We start from the raw sequence: 27,719 nt of genomic DNA, 5'->3' as shown, positions 1-27,719 counted from the left end.
TCGTCTTAAAAAATGGGTGAGAGCGGGTCACCTGGGTGGCTCAGTCGCTTAAGCATCTGACTTGGGAACAGGACTTCCGCTCAGGTCATGATCTCACTGTTCTTGAGTTCGAGCCTCGCATCAGTCTCTATGCTGACCAGATCAGAGCCTAGAGCCAGCTTCAGATTCTGTGTCTCTCCCCATCCCTCCCCCCCACCACCTCCGCTCCCCGCCCCTTCCCCGCTCTCACGCACGCTCGCTCTCTCAAACATAAACATTTAGAAAAATGGGTGAGAGGATGCAGAATTTTCCAAGATTCTTTCAGAAATGAACAAGTAAAGGGGCGCCTGGTTAAGCATCCAGGGCTCTTGGTTTCAGCTCAGATCACGTTCTCCCAGTTGCTGAAATCAAGCCCCAGGACAGCTTGGAGCATTCAGCCTGCTTGGGATTCTCTCTCTCCATCCCTCCCCCACTCATGCTCTCTCTCTCTCTCTCTCTCTCTCTCTCAAAATAAATAATCATTAAAAAGAAAAAAACGGGTAAAGATGTTCGGAGAGCAGGATGCTTGAGGCCTAATTGAGCAGCAGTCTGTTCGGGGGTGCGGGGCTAACAGAGATAATCGCCAGGGGTCCTCAGCAGCAGAAAAGGATGGCGGCTGCTTCAGACAATGAAAAAATCCACCGACCCAGACTTGGGAGCTCCAGTCCGTGGGTGGGAAACACACGGAAAAGCTAAGTGCGTCTAGATTCCGTGGGCTTCAAAGGCCAGGCCAGGCCAGGCCAGGGTTTAGAGTTGACCAGGAGAGAAATGCGGGGGAGGTGGGTGTAGGGGAAACGCAGGAAGGGGATACGAAATGCAGTTTAAGAAAGGCAAATGTGCCGGGAGCGGGTAGGGTGAAATCCGGGAGGCATAAGCTGGAAGCCACGAGCCGGGTCGGGCAGTGGCAGGAGTCAGGAGAAGGGAGATGCGGCCCAACTTGGATAGTCTGGGGAGTCCGGACAGGAAAGCATGCAGTCAGCGCTCCTCCAGAGGACGAGTCATCAGGAGGGAGACTAAGGAGCATGTGGTCGCGATGGCCGTCCTCCAACGGACGTGGGTTAAGTCTCGGGAAATACGGAAGTCTTCGGCGTTGTGAACACGCAGAATGGTCCGAAACCGGGTGCCTGCCCCCCAAGAATTCAATCTCCCAGAGTCGACGCCAACTGTGTGGGAAATGACTGCTCCTACTTCCTCCCCCGGAATCCAACTGAGAAATGGGTCGGAGGCGGCAGCAGCAGCCCCTGACTGAGAAAAAGAAAGGAAAGTCAGAACAGAGCCAGACAACTGAGCTGCCAGGGGTGGGAATAGAGGGGAAGGGAGTAAGAAATCGATCGGACTCCTTTGGAGTCTCGAGCTGGGGCCTGACGTCCAGGAGCCGAGAAGAAAACGCAGAGAAGACTAACCAGGGGCGCGGGCAACGCGGGCAAGAGCTAAAGCCGGGCGCCACCGCTGGCGGGTAAGGGCGGAGATGAAATTTGCGAGCTGGCGGGAGCCGAGAGCTAGGACAGGCGGTGGGCGGGGCGGCAGGAAGCTGGCGCGCAGGAGTCGAGCCCAGGCCCCGGGAGCGCGGGGAGGAGCGCGCACCTGGACGCACGGCCGGAGGAGGACCCAGCGGAGCGCTGGTCGGGCCAGAGCCCCGCCCCTCGGCGGCCCGCCCCCTGGGCGGCTGGAAGCCGGAAGCAGGCGAAGTCGAGCCTACTCGGAGCTTCTCGGCGGAAGGGAGAGCCCAGGGCCGGTCCCTCGCAGCGCCCCAGCCGCCGGGTCGCGAGCTCTCCGCGACAGTGCGGGGCCATGGGGACTCCGCGCCGCGGGCCACCAGTCGTCCCGGGGCCCCTGCTGGGGCGGCTACTGCTGTCCCTGCTCCTGAGCGGGCTGGCCCCGGTTCGCGCCTCCCCGCGGCTCCTGGATTACCCGGCGCCGGTCTGCTCCCAGCAGGTGAGACCCCGACGCGCCCCGAGGTTACTGGGACGTGGGTGAGGGACAGAGGCGGTGGTAGCGGACGAGGAGCCCCAGGCCGGGCCGGCGGGAAGTCTAGGCTCGGGGTCTCGGAGCGGGCGCGCTCCGGAGGACACTCGGATTGGTGGGAGTTGAGGGGTGGACCCGAGAAGAGGGAGTTTGCGGGAGAGAAGTTCGCGCGGTGCGTGTTGCACAACCCGACCCGGCGTCCAGTGTGGGAGGCGGGAGCGTCGCCGCCGCCGCCGGGGCCCCACGGTTCGGGGAAGGAGAGGGAGGCGCGGGGCCTGGCCGGAGAGGCTGGGCAAGGCCGGTTAGAAAGGGAGGCGGGGGGAGCCCTTCGGAGGAGTGGGGGACTGGACCCGATGGCCTCCAAGCCGTGCTCCCTACAAATCCCCGCGGTGCCGGAGCGGGCCAGGACCCGAGGTCAGGAGACCCGTCCGGACCTCGGGAGCTTCTCTCAAAGAAGCCCGCCAGTCCCCCGGCAACCTGACTAGGGGGAGGCTCTGAGGAGCTTGGGGGCCCCAACGGATCTCGGCCCCGCTGTCCCCAGGAGGGACCCAGCGGTCCTAGAGCCCTGTGCTCGAGGCCGGACAGCCTGCGGGGGCCGAGGGGACGGAGCGGTGGGACGGGGACAGTTGTGCGGAATGCAGCCGGCTGGCTCCGGGCAGCTGGGCAACACCTCCCCAGGGCGAGAAGCCGTAAGGACTGGGGAGAGGATTAAGACATCGCCCTTCCAGCTCCACCACCGCCGCCGCCACCCTCATCCAGTTCGGACCCGTCAAGTAGTACCCCCAATGTGCCCTCGGAAAGTGACACACCCACCCGTCGGGTAGTGGCCTTCTGTAGAGGACCATCTTAAGGGGAAAAAAACAAACAGCAGATCACCTTGCTCACCTCCACAGCTTCTCCCCTCAGAAATGTCTCTTTCCTCCACTTTCTCTCTGGTTTCCTCAGCTCCCTCCCCTCCACCACCTCTGACCCAGTATCTGAGTCAGAGGATGTGAAACAACCAAAGATACTCTCCTTATCTAATGTCATGGAGGATTTGCCAAAAGAGAGTGGAGAGGGAGTGACGATTTAGAAGAATTTTTTTTATATGAATAATGTTGGGAAATGTCCTTGTGAGTCCCGCTTTTAGGCAAAGTGGGGGACATGTGCTCAGCAGATCCTTCCCACAGACTTGGTATAGAACTGTTGTACCTAGAGAATTCGTGTTCATTTTCTGATGGCCGTTTGCCAGGTGTCTGCAAAATACAAGATACTGTTGCTCTGAACTGAAACTATGAGGAAACACCCCTGGGACCCTAATGTGCAGGGACTCAAATCATTTAGGATGGGGAAGAGGCTTGAAGGTGCTAACTATGGTGCAAGGCAGCCTGTAGCAAGGGCTCCTTGTGCAACCAGGAGTGTACAGAATTCCAGAGGAAAGAAAAACTCTTTCCGGCTGGGATGTTCCTCAGGGCAGATAAGACATTAGGGCAGCCCTGAGGGGTAGTGGGAGCTGTCCAGGTGGTAGACAGAGGCTGAGCCCAGGCCCTTGGGTGAGCAGGATAAACTGTGTGATTGCACCAGAGAATGTGGCAGGAAAGTGAGAGAAGAAGCTAGAAAGGGAGGTAGGGACTCCATCATAGCCTGGTATAAGAGCTAGACTAAGTGTTTGATTTTAATCACTCAGTGGGAAGCTATTGAAAGTCAGGAGCAGGGCTGGAGACAGATACTTACCGGCCAAATTTGTTTGCCATCTCCTGTGTTCTGCCTTCCCTCCATCTTGCCTCTACATAGACACTTGGCTCACAGACCGCTCATCTCCATGAACAAACAGCTTCCCTGCTTCATCGACTAGTCTCTTTAAAAAGAAAGAAACAACACCCTTCAGATTTCTCTGCCTCCACTGGTGTTTGTGGATACAATGCAATATAGTGAGGGTAGGGGACACCACAAAAACTTGGCTTCAGAGCACCTAAATTTACATCCTGATTTCACTTTTAGAATCTCTGCAAGCTTAGGGAACGTAGGTGGCCTGCACCTGGGTTTCTTCACTTCCATAATGAAAGACCTGGATGAACCATCACAAAGTGTGTACCACTTTCCAGAATACAAATGTCTATCCAAAGCCTGGTTGGAGTTCTCGCTCAGTGACCCTCTCCCAAGACAGAGTAGAGCCTTCTACATACCTGTTCTGTGCTGCAAGCACAGGACGTGGGGGCTTGATAAATATTTGTGGAATTAAAGTTGAATGAATGAATGAATGAATGAATGAATGGTTAGCTCTGCGGGAAAAGCAAGGGTAAACTGACACCAAGCATAGCACTATTTCTGGCTTCCTGGGTTTAGCACCTCAAAACCCAGATGACTCTGAGTTCCCCACAAAAATCAATACTGGAGAAACCATAAGTAATTGCATTTCCCTGGGCAGCCTGCTGGTTGGCCCTTCCCCCTGCCTGGGCTTTCTCGCAGGTTTGCCATGACTGCTAGCCAAGAGGAAAGCCCTCAAGAAAAGACAGTGACTTGGATTTGGTCAGTATGAGTGTTAACACACGATTTTAGAGACAGGATGTATGTTGTGTTACAAATTCTTTTTTTTCTTTTTTTTCTTTTTTTTTCCTGAGCACTTTGTGGTTTTGACTTGTGGTAGAAAAACTGTTAGATTTAACCCTTATCTTCTGGTTGCCAGGCCACTCCTGGCGTAAAAAGTTGTGTTCTGTGGATGTTTTTTACATGGTATAAGCATTCCAGCAGTCAGGGTCACTGCTGGCAGTGGAACCAGCACAGTTAACAGGTTCCTTGACCATCATACCCAGCTCCTCGCTTTGACTGCTCACGGCGAGACTTCCATCTCGGTACTGTGATATCACATAGCAGCCAGCAGCCAAAAGCACATGGCAGTACCGTGCAGGGAAGAGGACACACCAGGTCAGAGTATATGGTCTCTGGGTCAAGCTTCCCTGCTCACCCACTCTGTAGCCCTGGGTCCACTCCACTGCTGTGGACCAATGTTCTTGCCTATAAAAGATCCTCCCCTCACAGGGTCATGTGATAATATGTGAGTGAGTGAGTGAGTGAAAGCAACAGACTACAATGGGCTGTGGCTTTGGAAGGTACAAGGGCACTAACATTCAACTGTAGCTTTGTGGTAGGCACCCTGCCTGGGGCTAACATGCTAGCTTCATTCCACACTCACAATAACCTGCCAGGCTGCGTGATTACATGCTAGTGGCCAAAGGTCACACAGCTAGTGAGTGCTGTACTGAGAATCAGAGCAATATGTGGCTTCAGAGCCCACTTTTCTTTACCAGGCACTTGGTAATGTTCATTACATGCACACAGTTAAACACAGTGAAATAAATTTCTTCCTTTTAATCTTCACCACTATGGATAGAGAATACTGGCTTACCTGTTGTAGGTGTCCCCTTTTTTTTTTCAATTTAGACAGTATAGCAGTGATTAAGAGCATGGATTCTGGGGGTGCCTGGGTAGCTCAGTCAGTTAAATGTCTGACTCTTGGTTCCTGCTCAGGTCGTGATTTCACAGTTTCGTGGGTTCAAGCCCTGAATCAGGCTCCGCGCTGAGTGTGGAGACTGCTTGGGATTCTCTGTCTCCCTCTTTCTGCCCCTCCCCAACTCGTGCTGTCTCAGTCTCTCTCAAAATAAATAAACTTTAAAAAAAAATGAGCAAGGATTCTGGAGCAAAACTACATGGGTTTGAGTGTTAGCTCTATGGGATCTTGGGCCACTTAGCTGACCTCTCTGTGCCTCAGTTTTTTCATCAGTAAAAATGGGACTGAGCCTGGGTGGCTCAGTTGGTTAAGCAGTTAAGCATCCAACTTTTGGTTTCCGCTCAGGTCATGATCTTATAGTTTGTGAGTTCAAGCCCTTCATCAGGCTCTGTGCTGACAGCTTGGGATTCTCTGTCTGCCTCTCTCTCTCTCTCTCAAAAATAAATAAATAAACATTTTTTTAAAATGGGATAACGGCACTTACTTCATAGGACTATTATAAAGATTAAATGAAATATGTGTATAAAGTGCTTAGCATGATGCCTGGCACAAAAGAAGAACTCAGTAAATGTTAGCTGCTACCAGTGCCATCTTCCTCACCAACATTCTCTCTCAGATTTCTGCAGGAGGGCTAACATAATGCCATTCACAAGCAAGTAGCTCATAAATAATATTCTGATCCAACTATCTTTTTTAAAGTGGGCATTTGAAGTAAAGAAATTTGGGATGATTTGTTGGAGGAGAATACAACAAGATCTGTCTCAGTAGCATTCAGAGAAGAGCCTGAATGCATTTTTTACATCATTTAAGACATCACACTAAAGGAAATTCTACATGGAAATTAAAAGGAAAAAGTCTTCTATTCCTTCCCCTAAACAAATTAATGTTTTCATCCGTTTATCTCACTGTTTAATCCCTTCTTTTGTTTGGAGTAATGTCCTGAATAGAAGTCTGTCTTTTAATTAATTCTTATCGAGGTAATATGTAGTAATCCTATGCTTGATTTGGCAGCATGTATAATATCATGGTGATCCTTTTAAAATTATACTAAGACCTTTAAAACCAAAAACATCAGATCTCTGTCCCAGCCCTCAGCACTTCCTAAAACTGTTTTCCAGAGATGATCACATATACTTCTTTTAGTTTTTTGTTTTGTTTTGTTTTTATTTTAGAGAGAGAGAGAGAGTGCATGTATGCACTTGTGGGAGCACACAAGCACGGGCAGGGGAGGGGCAGAGGGAGAGAGAGAAAATCTTAAGCAAACTCCATGCTAGCACAGAACCTTACGTGGGGCTTGATCCCAGGGTCATGAGATCATGACCCAAGTCGAAATGAAGAGTTGGATGTTCAGCTGACTGAGCCCCCCAGGTACCCCTAGTGTTTTTTTTTCCTCTGGCATTTGCCTCCACATTTCTAAATGTACTTACACTGTTTTTTCTTGACTTGTCAATTTTAGATATTACCTATTGACTCATAACAGATAAAAATTTAAATTTCTTATACTTCTGCTCCCACTGCTTCTCCCAGCATCCCCATTGTAGTTACATCACAATCTCAATGAAATCCATGGGGTTTATACCAAGTAAGTAATATTCACTGCTGAGGCAAATAGGTGCCCTTTGATTATATTTATTTCCTGGTGTAATTTCTTTTCCTCTGTGAGATGATATTTCTTTTAATTCTTTATCTTCCATAATTTTCCATATAACTAGTTTTTTCTGTCGGATTTGTCATACACTGTTTTCCCCAAACATCAGATATCCCATCAATTTCATTTCCTCATCCCCCAAAGAACTCCCTCCTGGAACCCCACATTCTCCAGCTTGGACCTGGACTTGCACCACGGCACAACTATCATACTAGATAATCTGTCCTGTTTACAGTTCCCATGTCCTGGACCCTATGATTTCCTTCTCAGAGCTTAACTACCTCATTTTGCTGGAACATATCCTCCTGCAGTTTCCTAAGAAAATGCATAAGGATATGAGGGAAATATATACACATATATGCCCTCACACTTTTTTGATTAATTTGGCTGGGTATAAAAATCATGGATTAAAGATAATTTTCCCTTAGAATTTTGAAGGCATTGATTTGTTGCCTTCTGGCAAACAGTACAGATGCTAAGAAAGCCAATGCCTTCCTGACTGTATGGTACCTATTTTTCCCCCCTCTGGAAACACTTAGGATCTTCTTTTTTATTCCTGCTATTCCAAAAGTTTCATGAAGTGGGGCCTCGGTCTGGGTCTTTTTTTCAGGCCATTCAATGAATGTTTTTAATTTGGAAATATGTATCCTTTAGTTCTGGAGTGGATTTTTTTGCTTTTTAATTTTTTCCCCTCTGTTTCCAGTATAACAGTCTTTGGGAAATCCAGTTAATCATACTTTGATTTCCTGAATTGATTCCTAAATATTCACATATTTTCTCTGATTTCTGATTGTGCTTATTCTACTTTCAGAGAAATTTCCTGAATTTTGTAGCCCAACTCTTCTATGGAGTTTTTTATTTCCGAGGTTCATTTTTATTCCCAGCTTGCTCATTTTACCACAGTATCCGGTCCTTGTCCATGTCCTCTCTTATCTCTTTGAAGGTATTATAATTTTGTTAGTTTTAATTTTATTCTGTTCCTACCATTGTCTTATTCCCTTCAAGAGTATTTTTTTTAATTTGTATGTTTTGATCTATTTCTCATACAGGAAACCCTTCTTAAGTATCTGATACTCTTTGGCTGTCTGAGAATATTTTAAGAATGAGGTCCTAATCATGATGAGCACTGAGTAACGTATGGAAGTGTTGAGTCATGATGTTGTACATCTGAAACTAATATAACACTGTATGTTAACTATACTGGAATTAAAATGAAAAACTTAATTAAAAAAATTTTTTTTAAAGAATGAGGTCCTGGGGCGCCTGGGTGGCTCAGTCGGTTAAGCGTCCGACTTCAGCCCGGGTCACGATCTCACGGTCCGTGAGTTCGAGCCCCGCATCGGGCTCTGGGCTGATGGCTCAGAGCCTGGAGCCTGCTTCCGATTCTGTGTCTCCCTCTCTCTCTGCCCCTCCCCCGTTCATGCTGTGTCTCTCTCTGTCTCAAAAAAAAAAAAACGAAAAAAAATTTAAAAAAAAAAAAAAAAAAAAAGAATGAGGTCCTAAAAAGCTGATTACATACTCTGTGTAGATAGGGCTTATTGGGGGGGCGCCTGGGTGGCGCAGTCGGTTAAGCGTCCGACTTCAGCCAGGTCACGATCTCACGGTCCGTGAGTTCGAGCCCCGCGTCAGGCTCTGGGCTGATGGCTCGGAGCCTGGAGCCTGTTTCCGATTCTGTGTCTCCCTCTCTCTCTGCCCCTCCCCCATTCATGCTCTGTCTCTCTCTGTCCCAAAAATAAATAAAAAACGTTGAAAAAAAAAATTAAAAAAAAAAAAAAAAAAAAAAGATAGGGCTTATTGGTCATCAGACTTTAATATAGTGGGTCAGGCTAATGATGAACTTGCCCTGTCTATCAGTGGACTCTTTAATGTCAGCATCTGGAGGTCCTTTCCCAGGGGTTGGCTGCCAGCATTCTGAAATCAGAGCAGGGAAAAAGAGGCTGAAGTTCCCAACATTCTCTATGTAGACCTTTACCACTTTACCACACCCCCTTCAGTTCCTTTGTTTATACTACCTCCCCAGATACCTGATACCTTTAAGACCTGGTTCTTTAAAAGATTCTGATGAGCCATTGGCTTCTTTCTTGTCTCATTCCCTTCTGCAGCAAGGAACTCAGATGCAAGTTCCTCCACTTGGCCTGAGCCAGTTGTCTACTCCTCCTTCCTCTTTGGCTTTTAAAAATGTATTCACCTCTTTTGTCCACTGGTGTTTCCTCTTTGTCCTTGAAAATTTATAAAATTTTCCCTTTCCTAGAATTTTCATATGGTTCGGGGAAGGGGAAAAGATATATGTACATGATCAACATGCCACAACCTCTAATGGAATTTATTTTTCTATATTTCTATTTTCTATATTTCACTTATATGCACATTTTTTTCTTCTGTTTAAATCTTTTCCCCTTTATCTTCCCTCTCTCCATCTCTTCTGCTTCCATCCCTTTACAGTAGCCAATGTGTTAACAGCCTGCTATATATCTGTCCACATATTTTCATATGCTCATACAATCATATTCAAACACATGTAAATATATGGGAAGGGTTTTTTCATCACTTGTTTCTATAGAAAATTGGGTCATATGATAAAAAGTTCTTTGCAACTTATTCTTCTCACTCATCAACACATCTTAGCCATCACTCCAGGTCAGTAGATTTCTATGTAACTAATTCTCTTTAGTATTTACATAATATTCCATAGTGGAGAGCAGTCTATCCAACCATTTGTCTTGATGGATAGTGAGATTTAAACTAGATCTCACATTATTCAGCCATTCCCTATTGATGGGCATTCAATACCACAGAACAAAAGGGTAAGTTACCCAATTTTTAAAGATAGCACAAAGATAATTCTAAAACTTGATAAATTAGGGGCACCTGGGTGGCTCAGTCAGTTAAGCATCTGACTCTTGATTTCAGCTATACCCTGGTCCTAGGAGTTTCCGGTGGACGGAGAAATGAGCTTGTGCTTGGGAGGTAATCTCCTCACCAGCCAGGAAACAGAGTGACACTAGAGTGAGCAGACAGCTAGTAGATTTTGTTGAATATGTGAGGAGAGCCTAGCAGGGTTTTGATGGCCCTGGGTAATGATAATTCATCACCAGGAGGTGGACAGGCTACAGAAAATCTGGACCCCATGGGCTCATGAACTGGTGTCCCAGATGCCCAGGTATGGATGAAATGGTGTGCTTGAAGTCAATCCTGGAGCATGCTCAAGTATATCATCCCTGTATCCACTTTATGAGTGAACCCTGGTGGCACAGTATCTTACCCCTCCCATCTTTAGCCCTGTCTCTCTGCTTTTTTTTTTTTTTTTTTAAGTTTATTTTGAGAGAGAGAGAGATAGTGCATGTGCCAGCACAAGCAGGGGCCGGGTAGGGGGAGATGGGCAGAGAGAGAGAGAGAGAAAGAGAAAGAGAGAAAGAATCCCAGGCAGGCTCTGCATAGAGCCTGATGCAGCGCTCAGACTCAGGAACCCATGAGATCCTAACCTGAGCCAAAATCAAGAGTCCAATGCTTAACTAACTGAGCCACCTAGGAGGTCTCTGCTCCCTTTACAGAAAAAGGTGGGTGCTGACCCCAACACCCTATTTACACACATATACCAAATCTCGGTGTTGTCCCGAAAATCGAAAATCGTATTTCTGATCTGCTTCAACATCCAACTTTCTGTCTCACAAGCCATGATTGGTCCATTTTGCCAGTTTAGATAACTAGAAACACCTGTGCCTGAGTTCTTCCTTTGCTCCACTGCCAAATCCGAATACATGGAGATCACTGTAATAATAATAATACCTTCTATTTTTTGAGTGCTTACTATATGCCAAGCTCCAAGGAAGGGCAGCCAGTAATTAAAGAGCAACTATTATGTGCCCAACACTGGACAAATATTGTCTCATTTAGCAGGCAATGACATAGTTCGCTGGGCACTACAGCCAACAAAATTCCTCATAACGATTTTCTTAGGGCTTCTAGTAAGCTGCCTGTTTAACAGTCCAGGAGCACTGTATTACTTTATTTAATTGCATCATTAATACACAAATACATTTCTGCTGTTTGAAATTTTTTGTAATAGAGATATATTAGAAGTGGAAAGTAAGTGGCTTCCTTAAACCTACACCACCATCACCACCAGCCCACCCCCTGCCCCATGATCTTTATATTTGTGTCATTTGATTTTCAACAATGCTGTGAAGTTAGTGTTATGGGTATTCTGATTTTACAGTTGAAGAAATCAAGGCCTGGCAATGTTTGATATCTTGCCTAAAGTCACTTAGCTGGTAAGTGGTGGGAAGGTGGCTGAGCTCCAGGGATGTGTGTGTGTCTTCCAAAGTAGAGTCAGCTGGCCAAACTCAAGCCCAGTAATCACATCTCCGATTGTTTGTAATTGGGGCTTCTAAATCCGGCTCCCCAGAGCTCCTCTGGGTTAGAGAGTTAACACAGATTGCCAAGTGGGAAGTGACATAAGGTAATATCTGTACTTAGGTCTTCTGATCTATAAAACAGGGCAGAGGGCAATACTTAATCATATGTGTACGAGGGTTAGTGAAATAATATATCTAAGTCACCCAGAACAGGATCTGGCACCTAAAGGAGCTTGTAGAGACTTGGTGAATTTTCCATAACTGATCCTGTAACGAGGGATATAGTTTCTGTTCCCTCCTCTTACAGCACTGTTATCCAGATGGGAGATGGGAAGTTGCTGGGTATTTAGAGGCCTTTTCAGCAGGGTGCCCCAAGAGAACCCTCCCAGTGTCTTTTAAAATTGGGAAGTTCCTGGCTGTTACCAGTTACTCAAAAAATGCCCTTTCTGTTTTGCCAGCCACTGTACCCACTGCCATCCTGTTTCTCCTATCCAAGGATAGGAGGGCAGGATAAGGGAAGTGTGAGGAGAATATGGTTCCCTGCCCCAAGAGCGGCCTGAAGTGGGAATGGGGGGCTGTGTACATTTTATCCATGAGAAGGAGCCAAGGGAAGCATGGGGAGCCTGGCTGGTGAACTACCATTCTTTCACAGCTGTAATTACCTCCTTCTTTTTTTCCACAGGGTCTAAACTGCGTAGTCAAGAATAGTAAGTCATCTGTTTTTGTTCGTCTTGTCATTGCCTTGTTAATAAAATGCTAACCCCATGCTGATCTCCGACAAGAGTGCTGCCAGTCCACTTTGTTTTGGGATAAGGGTTACAGCCCTCAGCAGGAGGTGCCCTTGGGAATCCAGGATGTGTGTACCTGTGCTTCCTGTCAAGAATATCCATTATGCAAAAGTCCAAAAGTGAGAATCAGAATTGTCATTTGGGTTTTGAAAATATTATCTGGGGTGCTGCCCTGGTATATCTATAATACGATTTGATTTGCCAGAGCTTGTCAGTGTCAGGCGAGAGACATCTGTGGTGTTGGTCCTGTTTTGTGTTTTATTTCAAGAAGGAGGCACATACTTCCAGTGTCTGTGCTAATTAGAGACCCCTGGCATATAAAATGAATCAACTTTTATCACTACCCCATCCTTCCTGTGCTCTCATTTCACTGCTTTATCTCAAAACCAAGTTTCATGCTTTGTCTTCTCTCTTAACATGCCCTTTAGACTTCAGAGATTTGCAGCGACCCAGACAAGCTGGAAAGGGGTGGGGGCAGTGTGGTGAAGCCAAGAACCCAGCGGAGGGTCGCAGGCCCCTGAGCGTTTAAGATCTAGCTCTTTGGAGCCACTGCTGGCGCATCTTGCCTGCATGCCTCATTCTTTTGCAGTTTCTTCAGGTTCTTGCAGAACATGGAGGTCTCTAATTTTTGCTTTTTCTGGCTCCAGGTACCTGCCTGGATGACAGCTGGATCCACCTTCGAAATCTGACCCCTTCATCCCCAAAGGATGTCCAGGTCCACCTGGACTTTGTCCAGACCCAGCATGGAGACCTACTGCCTGTAGCTGGCATCAGATGGACCCTGCAGACAGATGGTGAGTGGGCATGTCAGATTCTGCCTGGGAGATTCTACCTACTTCCAGGTGAATCCACAGACTAGACCATACAGCTCTCCCACCAGACTCAGAATTGGGTTCCCAGTCCTGTGCTCAGATATGAGGGCCCAGATTTCATGCTGAAAGGCTCCATCATTTCATGCAATACATGAATACTTTTTCAGCATTTTAGATATTAACCAATGATGGTATCTTCTCAACCCACCATCCTTCCTTCAGCCTAAAATCCTTATCACCCTGGAAAAGGAAGTCAAATGGTTAATTCTCTGACTGCAGTACCAAATATTTATTGGAAAATGGTAACACATTTGCCAGCCTGCTTTTCCTCTTAATTTAGGGGCTGGCTTTTTTTTTTTTTTTTTTTTGGTAACCTCTGCTATACCCAACATGGGGCTCAAACTCACAACCCCAACCAAGATCAACAGTCACATTCTCTTCTGACTGAGCCAGCCGGCCGCTCCTAGGAGTTGGCATTTTTTAAAACAACACCCTTCCCCCAAAAAACCTTCTCCAGGGATAGAGAGTTGTATGACAGAACACAAATTTGCACAGCCTTTGCCTCTAGCCCAGTATAAAGTTTCATTTGTCCTTGCCCAGCTGGGAGGTAAGTGTCAGCAAGGCAGGAGGCTAACTCAGGCCCAAGAGCGAGCAAAAAGTAACAGGAAGTGGAGGGTTAGGTACAATGTGCAGATTTTCTTTTAAGAGTGAGTAAGCATAACAGATGGGGAAGCACCACACCCCGCGGTTTGTGTTTGTTGATCTACATCTGTTTGTCTCCTCTCCTCCCTCTGGCCTGCAGCCAGCATCCTCTACCTGGAGGGTGCAGAGTTGTCTGTCCTGCAGCTGAACACCAATGAACGTTTGTGTGTCAAGTTTGAGTTTCTGACCAGACTGAAGCATCATCATAAGCGGGTAAGTGTCCGGCTCCAGAGTGAATTGTGTTCCTCTGGTGACAGTGAGGAACAGAACATGTTTCCGAAGACTTCCCAGACATACCCACCCGGCTTTTGCTTCCAACTGTAACTAGATGTTCATTTTAAAGAGAGTTGAATGGGAAGGACTTCCACGGCCCCACCTCCTGCTCTCTTTCTTTGTAACCGGATTAACCTGGGGCCTGCCTCCAGGAAGAAACAGCTTTGCCCAGCCTAGAGAACCACTGTGGCTGGGGCACAAGCCAGTGAGTTCTGCAGCGGTTTCTGTTTATTTGGCTGCTCACTGCCCGATGGTAAAATGTTCATTCTCATTTAGTTTGCTTAAAGTATGGTCCTTGGAGGCATCCGCATGACCTGGGAACCAGTCAGAAATGCAGAATCCAGGGCCCCACTCCAGACTTCCAGAATCAAACTGTAAGGGCGGGGCCCAGCAATCGGTGTTGAACAAGCCTGCCCAGTGATTCTGGTGCAAGCTCCAGTGTGCAAACTGCTGGTTGAAATCTGCAAAAGTACCTGTTTGCAGATCCCCCACAACCACAAGCAGCCAAGACAGATCCCTTCTCCTGTATGTAATTAGGACCCTCAAACTTGACTGCCAGGTGGATGGTGAGGACCACGTGCCTAGATCAAGTTAGAAGCAAACCGCCCCCGCACCACCAACCTCTGTCCACCACCAGGATAGTTAGAATGAGAGGTGGAATCAATGCACATCATCTGCACCATCCAGAAAAAAAATATCTGCACACCTTCTATTACCTGTACAACAAAGGTGCCTACAGATGCAGACTCAGTGGGGATCTGTAACCCTCCCTCTGCACTTTCCTGCTCCAGAGCATTCTCAAGAGATCCCTGGTTTTCCCTTAAGGAGGAAGAGTCATTTAACAAATGGTGTTTAGCTGCCTCTTGGTTTTTTTGTTTTTTGTTTTTTCACATATTGAATGATTCCATTCATATGAAAAGCCCAAAATAGGCAAAGGCATAGAACTGCCTCTTGTGTGCTAGCTCTCCCAATAGCCCCAAGTCCTCTGGCTCAGCTCCCTGGCTCCCTTACGCTGTAGTTCTGGAGTTTGAGAGGGCTCACAATGGAGGAGGACTATTTTGGCTTTCCCCAGATTCTCTGGCATATGACACTACAGTCTACTGATGAGGGGCCAGACTTTTTTAAAATAGGCAGCAAAGACCAGAGGAAACAAAGAACAAAGAAATGCCTCCCTCTGATTTGGGATCTTGCTTTGGTGGTTGTTTTCTTCTCCCATTTCACTGATCTTTTGAGGGCGGGTGGGCTTGGAGTTCTTTCGGTGAGAAGTGTGTATGTGACCTTTCCAACCTCCCCTTCCTCCCTCTTTTCAGTGGCATTTTACCTTCAGCCACTTTGTGGTAGAACCTGGCCAGGAGTATGAGGTGACTGTTCACCACCTGCCCAAACCCATCCCTGATGGTGACCCAAACCACCAGTCCAGGAACTTTCCCGTACCTGGTAAGAGCGCCCTCCCAAGCCATTCCCTTCACCACTCAGCTCTTGGAGAAGAAACCAGCAGGTGGCTCAGACATCAGCCTCCTTGCTCAGCTGGACTGTGACTGCCATTACAGCATGTGATACCTATGGAATAAACAGATGCCACAGTTGGGGAGCTCCTGCCCAGGAAGGGTCAGAAGGACAAGCCACTCTTGAGAGAGTTTTAACTCCTGCTTCTAGTCTGGTTCCAGCTCTCGTCACCTTGCTCTGCACCTTTTTCCTTTTCATTCCCCACTTGTCCCCACCTGATTCTTCACTTTTTACCCCACATCCTACCTGCATTTATCCACCACCATCCCATGTGTGATACCATCTCCTCTTCCCCCACTAATCCATCCTGCCTAAGAAGACTGCTGGGTTTATCATCTAAACCTTTAATGTGTGTGCACCATCTATTTCTCTGTCCTCCCCAGAATCTCAGCCACAACCTACAACATTTCTCATTGTTCAAAGCCAACTACATATGGAAACCCAGTCCCCTTGAGGACAGGGTCTGGGGCTTGCTCAGGGTCTGCGCAATCTCCAGAACCACACAGTGCCTTGCATATAGTAGGTCATCAGGAAGTGCTTGTTAAGGATGATGACAGTCTTCTCCATTCCTAGAGCACTCCACATGGGCACATGCACACACACACACACACACACACACACACACACACACACAATCTGCTTACCCTGCTTTATTTTTCCTCATGTTACCCATCACTCCCTGACATACTATCGCCATATATTTGTGATGTTACATTATGCTGTTTGTTTTCATTGGTCTTTTCTACTGGAATGTGCTCTCCAGAGGGCAGGGACTCTATCTTATTCACCACTGTCTAAAACAGTGCCTGGCACAGATTGGGTGCTCAGTAAGTGCTTGTCAAATGTGTGAATCCCCCCAGTCCCCTCGCTTGTTCCTGCAGTAGACTCAGTGACTATCAGTCTACAGCGATTCATACCTATCACATGTCTTCTTAAACCAAAGTGAAAATGATACAGTCAATGCCATTGGGGAAGGGAGGTTAGGAAGATGTTTCTGAAGCAGTGGTCCTCAAGGCAATCCCTGGGCCAGTGGCATCAAATTACCTGAGAGCTTGTTAAAAGTACAAATTTTCAAGACCCACCCCAGACCGGACTAAATCAGAAACTACCCATGATGATGCACAGGAAAGTTCAAGAAACACTGCTGTGGAGGAACAAAATGTTTCTGCCCCTGTCAAGAGTCAGAGGCAACCCACAGAGAAAGCTGGAGGTGGGAGGAGGATCCGGAGTAGGCTGAGATTCTTGGGTCACTCAGAGCAAGCTCAGGAGGAGTACAGTTGAGTCTGGAAGGTTCCCTGAGAGAGGAAGGAGGAGACAACCAGGTCAGCCCCCAGTTCTGTGGGACCTCTGGCTAGTGGCAACAGTGCTGTCTGGGAACTGGCTTTGAAGGGCCCATCTTTAAAGGCTCCCCAGAAGGAAACAGGTTGTTATCCCTGGTGTCGGGTGTCTGGAAGAGCAAACTTTCTAAGGCAGAGGCTTAGTTGTTTCACCTTTTTCTGGGTTGACAGGCTGCGAAGACCCCAGGATGAAGATGATCACACCATGCGTGGGCTCAGGTAACCACAGCTGGCAGTCTTGCTGGGGGAGCTTTGCCCAGGAGCATACACACGCACGCATGCCCTCCCCTCACTCCCAGCCTGTGTCTGCGCCCTGAGCAGGCAGCCTGTGGGACCCCAACATCACCGTGGAGACCCTGGAGGCCCGCCAGCTGTGGGTGAGCTTCACCCTGTGGAATGAATCTACCCATTACCAGATCCTGCTGACCAGTTTTCCACACACGGAGAACCACAGCTGCTTCCAGCACACACTGATGGTGCCCGAGGTAATGTTGCCACTGTCCTGACCCCTCCAGTGTAGTACCATGCTGCCTCCCTCAGCCTCAAGTCTCCCTCCACTGTCAGGACAGAACCTTTGCCAGAAGCCCAGCGCTCAGTACCATGCTTAGTCAACCCCAATCCTGCGCATCTGTTTTTTTTCTTTCCTTCTGATACGTGGTTGACATAGAGTCAGTTCTATAGTTGATCTTTCCTTTGTCTCTTCTAGTTGATTCTGCAGTTGATAGAAATGTCATTGATCTCTGCCCTGCTCACCTCCCCCGTCCTTTTAGTTCTTCCTTCCCCACAGTGTCCTCTGTTCTTTTTGTTGTTGTTGTTGTTTTCCACCTATTCCAAAAAGGATCTGAATATTTTTAAATGTGGGTATTAAGACAAAGGGGAAATAAAAATGAGGAAGTAAGATGGAACCAGGGTGCAGTTACTACTGAAAATGTGTGTCAGGCCGTTGGTTAGGAACACAGATTGTCCCCACGATGCCAGCAGCCAAAGCAAAGAGAAATTCCAGTTACTAGATGTGTTCACGAATTAACAATGAACCAGTTGCCCTAGGGAAACATAGCCTTTCCTGGAACAGAAACCCAAGAAGCATTTGTGTGTGTGGCCTTCCTGTAGGGCACAGTGGACAGCAATGCCAGCATTCTCAGCAGCCACCTGCAGCACTTTCTCACCCGTCCTCTCCTCTCCCTACAGCCTGCGTACCAGGACTCCCGCCAGCGGTCCAATGTCACGCTCACCCTGTCAGATTCTAATTGGTGCTGCCGCCACCGAGTACAGGTGAGTGAGTGTAGTGTGCACAGGTGTGGGAGCACATGCACAGGTAGTACTCCTAGAAGGGCAGACTAGTAAAGGAGGGCGGCTCAGGGACTCGTGTTCTCTCTGAGGACCTGGCACCGTGCCTCACTGGGCCTCCCTGCCTGGTGAGGCATCATGTCCACCTTCCCCAGCCCTTTCTCCCAGATTCACCTGGCCGGGCTTCTTTGGCCCCTGTAGCTGATGGGCGATCTGTCTGACAGCACAGGGAGGTCCTGGAGCAGCCAGCCAGGTGTGTGTTCTCAAATAGCCTGCTGGCGAGAAAGCATTAGTAGAGGACCCCAAGTCTCCCCAGCATCTCAGGATCCCTCTCTCCTCTGCTCTCACAGATCCAGCCCTTCTTCAGTAGCTGTCTAAATGACTGCCTCAGACACTCCATAACTGTACCCTGCCCGGAAATTCCAGATCCTCCAGGTAGGAAGTTTATGGCTGCTCTGGGACATTTTAGGGGGTGAGTGTGAATGAAGTCAACACCTTGAGCTGAACCCTGACCTGGTTCTAAGGGTGGGGGCGGAGTTTAATTTTACTTAGAGTTACTCAGGCCTGCAATGTGGGGCTCTAAAGACACTCCTGGGTTGGACTCCTGACTGCCTTTCATTAGCTATGTAGCCGTGGGCAAAATACTTAACCTTTCTGATCTTCAACTTTTGAGACTGAAAAAAACAGGAATTGTTACTGTCAGAGAGTTACAGTTATGGACCATGTACTGAATGAAGTGTTTTACCATGTCCACTTTCAGTCCTCACAAATTGTGACTCTTCATACTGTGAAGCAGAAGGTCCCTTCCGCAGGTTCATAGATGAGGAAATAGAGGCACAGAGATGTTCAGTAACTTGTCCAAGATCACACACCAAGGAAGTACCGGAGCTTCGGCTTCTGGCCCGAGGGCCAGAAACTTGGCAGCCTGTTCCCTCCCCCTGCACCGCTGCCAACCTCCCACTCAGAAGCCACCCACCCCCTAGCATGTGGCTACAGCCAAATGCAGACCAGAAAGCAGCAGACCTTGCATTGGCCTGGAGGAGAACCTAGCCTCCCGGTTGAGAGTTGGGTCATCTCTTAATAGACCAACAACTTGGGTGTTCCATATGGATGTTTTCACTCAGTTTACCGGGCATTTGGAGTGCTAGTGCAGGGCCGAGGTCACTGCCAGGCCCTCAGTGGGGGCAGTGATGGTTCTTGTGGTCACTGCTAATAACTAAGAATACTGTTTTCCCTTTGTTCTCACTGCAGTCTCAATCGCAGGTAAGCCCCACTCTCCTTCCCGTAGCGCTGTAGGAGTCCGCAGGGGCCATTCCCCAGGGGCCACGTGAGACGTCCCTGACTGAGCCTTGGATGGAGCCAGGCAGACAAGGCTGAACCAAGAGGCCAGCCCAGGGGTGGAGATCATCACCGTGTCATGGTGCAGGCCAGAGTGGACAGCCCAGGGGCTGGGCCCGGGGGCTGGGGGAGCTCAGGGCTGGCATAGCAGACCCCCTCTGCTACATCACTCATGCTGTTCTGCTTACCACAGACTATATACCCCTGTGGGTGTACGGGTTCATCACGGGCATCTCCATCCTGCTGGTGGGTTCCGTCATCCTGCTGATCATCTGCATGACCTGGAGGCTACCCAGTAAGGAGCAGGGGCTGTGGGGGTGGGTCATGGGGTTTTCCCCTCTGTTCCTCTCTTTATTCCTATGTCCCCTTCTTTCTGCTGCAGTCTCTGTAAGGCTGTACTAGGAGGGCACCCTTCAACCCCAGCCTGAAGAACAGAACTTGCCTCTTTTAGGCCACACCAAGCTCAGTTGTCAAGAACTCAGCCTGCAGGAAGGCTGCCCTGGGCTCAAATACCAGCTCCACCACTTACTACCTGGGCAAATTACTTAATTCTCTGAGCCTCAGGTTCCTCTTTTATAAAGTGGAATTTATAAAGGTACCCACATCGTAAAACAAATATAAGGATGACATGAAATAATGTTTATATATGAATTCTTAGCATAGAGCCTGGCACATATTTGCTCAACATATGTTAGCCATAATTATATTTATTGCTACTAAAATTAATACCATTAAAACAAACTGGATGGAAGGAGCTAGGGTAGAATTTCCCTGCATCAGACATGATCAGCCAGGCAGGTGGGAGAACCTGAATGACTCCATCCTGCAGCCCCCAGACTTGTACAAACTAGGTCAGGGAGAATGGTGAAGGGGCAGCATGGTGTGAAAAGAAGGCTCCGGGTAGACCCAGAACGTACAGGTGTGGGTCCCAGCTCTGCCTCCCTGCTTTGCAGGCATAGGCAAATTGCTTAACAAACCCTAGATTTGATCTTCTCTTCTGTAAAATGGGATAACACCTCCCCCTCAGGGGTGTGTGAGGATTGAATGATCTGGCCAAGTTCTGAGCAGGAGAGAACAAGGGCCTTTAGCCTAGGGGCTCAGCCTTTCCCTGCCCCCTCCGCCTTGGGCCCGGGCCCTTCCTTCAGTAGTCTGGGAGCTGTTTCCACACATTCAAGTCTCGTCAGGAGTAGGTTTTATTAATTATTATTTATTGTGTGATGGGAAGAACGCCAGACCAGGCACTGGAAGACCCAGTGAGAGAGCTCTTCTCCACAGGATTATTGGGAGGGTCAAATAAGTTAACATCTCTGCGAACACTTTATAAACTGTAAAGCTCCCTGCAGACGCCAGAGAGGCTTTTGCTTCATTTCTGTTGTTGCACTTCTGACCTTTTACTGAAGTGCCCCACGCCACACTGACAGGAAAGAACACATGAAGAAGAAGACATGAAGGAAGGTTCACTCATTTGACTATCTTTTGGTAGTTCTGGGAAAGGGCCCAAAAGGTAGGGATTGAAATGAAGGTTCTGCATGTCTTCCTTGGCCGTCGGGGGTTCCGTTCACCCTGCCATGTCACTGGGGAGCCGACTCCTGCACCACAGCTTCCCTCTTTGTAGCTCGGGGGGAACAGTTGCTTAAGAATGTTGTTTCTCTTCCTCACCTCAAAAATACTAGGAGGAAATGTTGTAAACCGGCCTGGTGGGGGCTACTTCTGGAGATGTGTTGTAAGCCTCTGGCAAGGACACTTCTGAGGAAGAGGCTTTCCCTGCAGTGGGGTGTTTCTCAGAAGCAGCCCAGCTGTGGAGAGGAGAGGAACCAGGGCTACAATGAGGGACGTGGGTGGAACTCCCAGTCACCGCTCTGAGAGTCCCTGCTGGGTCAGTGCTGCCAAGTGCTTGTGACCCCTGCTGACTATGTTCAGTGTGCCAGACACTTCACATATACAGTCTCATTTAATCTGTGCCACACAGACCCATTTTACAGAGGAAGAAACTGAGTTTCTGAGGCATGGGTAACTTTCCCAGATCTCACAGCTGTTCATGGCTGACCTGGGATTCACACCTGAGCGACTCCACACAGCACAGGGTCCTGCAAAGGCCCTGAAGCATCTAATAACTGCCCTCCCTTATCATTTGCTCTGTGTCAGGGGTGGGACAGCATGCCATCAGGTGCCCTTGTGAATTGGTCCCTATTTCTCTTCCAAAAGAGCTGCTCCAGTGTATTTTTGTTTCTTTCAGGGTCTCGTGAAAAATACGGGAATGACACCAAATGTACAGGTCAGTATTTCCTGGTGTGGGTGGCCTCTGTTTGGTGTGTTTTGCTGTCAAAGGCTTGATGGAGGGTTCTCTTGAGAGACATGGGTGGGTTCCCTTCTGCATTTTAACTCCTGAGCTCCTTCAGGAGACCTCCCCGTAAGAGGACCTGCTTCCTAGTACCACCACACAGAGGGGACCTCAAATAGCAAAGCTAAGATAACATTTTTTAAATCACTTGGACAAAGAAGGAAGGGAAGGGGCCATCTTTTATAAAAAGAGGTCCTACCTATAACAGATATTTGTATTCCATAGGCAGACCTTTGTGTCTCTTTTTCTTTTTAAAGTATCGGCTAAAGGTCAGATAGGAATCTTAAGAAATTCACTGTCCCAGAAGGGGTCAAATTGTGATTCTTTTCAGGCAGCCAAAATGGGCGAAATAGTAACATTGGCTTATTCTGAGACCTCAGTTGCATTACCTCGGCTAGGGAACCAATCTCTTCCTGGTCTAGGGTGCTCCTGGCCTGACCCATTAGGAGTTCTGCCCCTGGCCTGTGGTTTGAGGATCATTGCAGATGCACACCTGAACCTGTGGGCCTGGTTTTCCTTGTTTCCCTCAGATGTCCTGCCCAAGAGCAGCCTGACACCCCCACCCCTGAAGCCCAGGAAGGTCTGGATCGTCTACTCAGCTGACCACCCCCTCTACGTGGATGTGGTCCTAAAGTTCGCCCAGTTCCTGCTCACCGTCTGTGGCACCGAAGTGGCCCTTGACCTGCTGCAGGAGCAGGTCATCTCAGAGGTGGGGATCATGACCTGGGTGGGCCGCCAGAAGCAGGAAATGGTAGAGACCAACTCCAAGATCATCATCCTGTGCTCCCGAGGCACCCGTGCCAAGTGGCAGGCCATCCTCGGCTGGGAGGAGCCTGCTGTCCAGCTTCGGTGTGACTGCTGGAAGCCCGGGGGTGACCTCTTCACAGCGGCCATGAACATGATCCTGCCAGACTTTAAGAAGCCAGCCTGCTTCGGCACCTACATTGTCTGCTACTTCCGTGACATCAGCAGTGAGAGTGATATTCCTGACCTCTTCAACATCACTCCCAGGTACCCACTCATGGACAAATTTGAGGAAGTTTACTTCCGAATCCAGGACCTGGAGATGTTTGAACCCGGCCGGATGCACCGCGTTGGGGAGCTCACGGGTGAGAACTACCTGCGGAGCCCCAGTGGCTGGCTGCTGAAGGAGGCCGTGGAGAGGTTCCGGGAGTGGCAGGCTCAGTGCCCTGACTGGTTCGAGCGCGAGAACCTTTGCTCCGCAGAGGACCAGGACCTCCCATCCCTGGATGAAGAGGTGTTTGAAGAGCCGCTGCTGCCACCGGGAGGAGGGATCATCAAGCAAAAGCCCCTGGTGCAGGAACCTGCCTCCGAGGGCTGCCTGGTGCTCAATCTGCGCGTCTGTGAGGAAGGAAGGGGAATGTCCCGGCTGGAACCTCAAGTTCAGCCCCAGGGAGAGCCGGCAGCCCTGACGCTCCAGACAGAGGTGCTCCCTGTGGAGGAGGCGCCTCCAATTCAGGCAGTGCAGCCTGTCCCTCAAGCCACCGGGAGCAGCACAGCCAGCCGCTTGGCCGTGGTAGAGGGAGATGAGGCCTGGCCGCTGTTGGAGGGCCACGGCCCTCGGCGGAACAGCATCCTCTTCCCCGTGGACTCAGAGGACCTGCCCCTCTGCAGCACGCCTAGGGCATCGCCCAACCACCTCCCGGAAGACGTGAGGGAACAGCTCGAAGGCCTGATGTTCTCACTCTTCCAACAGAGTCTGGGCCGCCAGGACCAGGAGGGCTGGGAGAGCGCCGCAGCAGCCCTCAAAGACCTGTACGCTCCCTGTGAGGATGGGCAGCGACAGTCAGTGCAGTCCGACCAGGGCTACATCTCCAGGAGCTCCCCGCAGCCCCCTGAAGGACTCCTGGAAATGGAGGAGGAGGGAGAAAAGCAGGACCTGGGGAGGTCGGCCAAGCAGCTCTCGCCTGAGGACGTAGAGAGCCTGAGAAGCCTCCAGCGGCAACTTTTCTTCCAAGAGCTTCAGAAGAATTCTGGCTGGGACGGTGTGGAGCCTGAGATGCCATAGGGCCTCCTTAGACCCCGAGTGTTGGGAGAAGGGTGCATGTATGTACACAAGTGTGCACATGAGTGTCTGTATGTATACATATGTCCGTGTGTGAAATGTTTGCCTTTGAAGTGTTAACCTCTTGATCCCTGGGCATCCCCCTTAATTTTCTTTCTCTGACCCTCTGGTCATGATGTCTCTTCCCCACAAGAATCCACAGCCCATTCCCAGGAGCTAGTGACAAAGTGTCCTTGAGTCTCCACCATTCATTCATTCATTAATTCTTTCATTCATTTCAGCATTTATTTTGCACCTCTTATGTGCCAGGCATCTGAGATACAAAGGTAAATTGCAGGAGATATTGGCCCCGGCCACGGAGGGGCTTAACATCTAGTGAGAGCAACAGATTAGCAAACAGGATAATCATGAGCGAAGTAAGGCCATAGTAGAGGTCTCCCCAGGGCTATGAAAATACAAAGAAGGGAAACCTGGGCCAAGACACTGTGGTTGCAGAAGGCAGCAGGTGGGGTGAGGGCTGGAGCAGTAAGAGAGGTGGTGGAGAGGCAGCTAGAGCCCCAGTTGGAGAAGGCATGTGGGCCAGGCTGGGGTTTGGGACATCAGCCCTGTGGCCTGGGATTCCTTTGATATGGGGAGCTGCTGCTCTGCAGAGAAGGAGGCTAAGGACCAAACATACCTGAAAGCCACCTCAGCTCAGTTTTGGAAAGAGACAGGATGGAAATGTGTGGTGTGAAACCTAACAGCATTCAATGGGGAGAAAAGTCTGAAATCCTGAGCCCCTGTTTTGGCACTCAGTCAAAGACAGGGTCTTTAGGGACTGCATGGGCGGGCCCCTGGGCAGCAGCCCCCCATCCGCACACCTCTTGCCCCCCGTGAGCACAGGAAGCACCAGAGCTGGGCACCCAAGACTGAGTATGAGATACGGACCTCACATCAGGGTGGGCAGAGGGGGGCAGGGCAGGAGTTAGAGGGCTGGCAGAAGCAGGCCTCTTTGAGGAGAGAGGGAAGTGTACCACTCTGTCTTTAAAAGTCTGAGTTGGTTCAAAGAAGAGAGATGCTAAGGCCCAGTGTTTGAAGAAGTGGTTCCTGAAAGTGCTTCCTTTGGAGAAACTGAAGGCTTTGTCCCTCTGGGGTCCGGGCAAGCACAATGGGATGCCATCTGCCCCTGGAATGGAGACACAGCTCTAAGCTTCAGTGAAGGGGTGAGGATTCTGGCACATAATGGGAAACCAAGTATCTCAGGTTACCTGTGTGTATGCCACACCCATGCATATGTGTGCACAAAAGGGAGATTATCAATAATGAATAAATGTGTTAACTCTGGTTAGAATTCTGGGTACTTTGAGTTCCATGTTACTATGGGTCAAGAGTTCCTAGCTGTAGAGTCCTTTCCAGTGGTGCGATTTCACCTCATAGTGGCAGGGGCATCAGGCCTAAGTCCCAGACAGAGTGTGGCCCGTACACAGCCTGACAGCAGGACCAGATAAGGTGTCTGTGCACCTCCAGAATACTTACATTGACACCTAATCCCCAGTGTGACGGTTGTGGAGGGACAGGTGATGAGGTCACGTGGATGGAGCCCCAGACTTCCTCCCTTCTGCCACGTGAGGGCACAGCGAGATGGTTTGTGAACCAGGAAGCATGCTCTCACCAGACATCCAATCTGCCAGCTCCTTGATCTTGGACTTGCCAACCTCTAGAACTGTGAGAAATAAATTTCTGCATTTATAAGCAGCCCAGCCTATGGTGTTCTGTTAAAGCAGCCCTAACAGACTAAGAGAGAAGGGAGAAAAGGAACTGAGTTCTCCCAGCTGCCAGCCTCTCAGGCTCCATCTCTCCTCCAATAAGCTGGGTCCAGATGCCTACCAGCCTGTGGTGTTTTCCCAGCTTCTAGGAAGCATTAAATGTGCAGAGTGTGGAATACCACCATGGGCTCTTCCTTGCTGGAGCCAGGGCTCTCTGTGGTGGCAGAATGGCCCTAGCCAGTGTAGTGCTGGTGCCCAGAAGACATTCCCATTTGAGTTGCATTCCCCACAAACCTTGAATTCTAGCTTTGCTGGCCTCTGAGGCTAAAATGTCCTCAATTAGCATTGTTCACTAAGTCCTGTTTATCTCCAGGGCTGCTACTTTTCTTCCTAACAGCTTTGTTGAGATACGATGCACATACCATACCATTCACAGCTGCCCCCATGCAGTTCAGTGGCTTTTAAGAGTTCAGACTTCAGCAACCATCAGCATAATCAAGTTTAGAACATTTTTCTTACCCCCAAAAGAAATCTAGCACTCCTTAATCCTCATCCCAACCTCCCTAAATTCCTCATCCCTCTATAGATTTCTCCATTTTGGACATAACAAGTAAGTGGAATCATGAAGTCCCCAGGCTTCACCCTTTCTTTAATGTTCTTCCCTGGCTCCTCCCCTGTTCCCTGTCCTACCCTAAAGCCCCAGTCTCATACTGGTCTTTCCAGCATAAATGCTGGAAATTCTGTCAACCTGTGGTGTCTGCTGTCAGCCAAATGCCAAGAGCTTCAAGAGCATGTATAAATAAAGCCATGCCTTTCTTTTCATACTATTCTGAAACATGGCTAATAAAATCCTACTTCACCCAGAAACACCATTCCAAGAACAGATGTCCTCCAAGCTGTGACTTTCCTACCACTCAGGCCCTCTCCTAAATAGAGTGCAGAAGTGGCTCAAGTGGGTGGGAGGACCCACAGTCAATATACGACCGAAGCCTGCAGTGGAGTAGCTGTGACTGGTGTCCGGCCCAAGTCTGCATGCTTGCACCAGGCCAGCTTCCAACTTCCAAGTGGACTTGCCTGCTGTCTTGTTCCTAGTTTTTTTTTTTAAAAAAAAAAGGCGGTAGGGATGATTAAATGGTGATGTAGACATTGTTCAATACAGTGCTTTCCAACTCAGCTTCCAAACCAGTTTTTCTTTTCTGCTTAGGAAGGACCTCAGGAAGGTGTCCAGGCTTTCAGGGAATTGTTAGTCACTTAAACATCCATTCAGCAGTTTGAGCTGGGATCTCTGCATGGCGGGCTATGATGGATTTTACTGATTTTCTGCTTATCTTTGAATATTAAATAAGGCATAAGGGAGAGGAAGATGTACTTACAATGCAGTGGAAAGTTTTAATCCTGTGTCCTTTAGCTTTGCAGTTGGTGTGCTCCCATCCCAAATACACAAGGGCAGTGCCAGGTGCCATTCTGCCCCAGCGTTTCCTGAAAAGACCTGTCAGTTAAGGGCCACAAGACACCGGCTGCTTCAGGCTGTGCAAGAAAGTAAGGGCCCAAGTATGCATGAGCTTGGATTAAAGCAGAGCTGGTATTCCAGCTCCAGCTGTGGGTCTCAAGCCAGGGAGCTGGGGAAAGAGATTTTTTTTTTTTTAAGTTACTTATTTACGGAGAACAGGGGAAGGGCAGAGAAAGGGAGAGAGAATTTTTTTTTTGGGGGGGGGGTGGCGCAAGTGAGTGAGGGGCAGAGAGAGAAGCAGGGCTCACCTGAAGCAGGGCTCATGCTCACCCGATGCAGGACTCGAACTCCTGAACCATAAGATCATGACCTGAGCGCAAATCAGATGCTTAACTCACTGAGCCACCCAGGTGCCCGAGAGGTTCTTTAAAAAGAGGCAACCCAAGGGCTGGTTAGCCCAAGGTTAACCCAAATCTGGAACCCTGGCTCTGCTGCTTGCCAGCCATGTGGCTTACCAAGTAATCCTCCTTAGGTCTCCGGCTGCAGGATGTGCAGCAGGGGCTCCTACCTCATAGAGGTCTTGTGAGGAGTGGCTGGAACGTGCATGTGAATCACTTGGGTGTGTCCTGCACACAGGAGCA

At 49.1% G+C, this 27,719-nt stretch overlaps 2 protein-coding genes across 4 annotated transcripts; one reads left to right on the top strand and one right to left on the bottom strand.

Annotated features, from left to right (window-relative positions):
- Positions 1 to 225: 225 nt before the first annotated feature.
- On the bottom strand, positions 226 to 1,811 carry LOC125919783 (uncharacterized). The gene is made up of 3 exons (XM_049626648.1): positions 1,718 to 1,811; positions 1,422 to 1,676; positions 226 to 1,263 (listed from the first exon to the last, which is right to left on the bottom strand). Exons 1-3 carry the CDS (start codon positions 1,809 to 1,811, stop codon positions 737 to 739), a joined length of 876 nt encoding a protein of 291 aa, XP_049482605.1. The 3' UTR covers positions 226 to 736.
- On the top strand, positions 1,685 to 27,348 carry IL17RA (interleukin 17 receptor A). 3 transcript variants are annotated; one of them, XM_049627015.1, is made up of 13 exons: positions 1,685 to 1,953; positions 12,156 to 12,180; positions 12,909 to 13,055; positions 13,876 to 13,988; positions 15,359 to 15,485; positions 17,063 to 17,110; positions 17,213 to 17,376; positions 18,080 to 18,163; positions 18,529 to 18,613; positions 19,430 to 19,441; positions 19,710 to 19,811; positions 21,753 to 21,791; positions 22,388 to 27,348. In XM_049627015.1, exons 1-13 carry the CDS (start codon positions 1,810 to 1,812, stop codon positions 23,884 to 23,886), a joined length of 2,589 nt encoding a protein of 862 aa, XP_049482972.1. In that variant the 5' UTR covers positions 1,685 to 1,809; the 3' UTR covers positions 23,887 to 27,348. The 3 variants fall into 3 exon arrangements, with proteins under 3 accessions (XP_049482972.1, XP_049482973.1, XP_049482974.1); XM_049627016.1 differs by lacking the exon at positions 19,430 to 19,441 and having other exon boundaries at positions 1,686 to 1,953; XM_049627017.1 differs by lacking the exons at positions 1,685 to 1,953; positions 12,156 to 12,180 and adding an exon at positions 12,199 to 12,380.
- The last annotated feature ends 371 nt before the right edge of the window (positions 27,349 to 27,719 follow it).

This window comes from Panthera uncia, chromosome B4 (genome assembly GCF_023721935.1).
Source record: "Panthera uncia isolate 11264 chromosome B4, Puncia_PCG_1.0, whole genome shotgun sequence".
Classification (NCBI taxonomy): Eukaryota; Metazoa; Chordata; class Mammalia; order Carnivora; family Felidae; genus Panthera; species Panthera uncia.
Note: the sequence above shows the minus strand (reverse complement) of the source record. Positions and strands in the feature narration are given on the sequence as shown.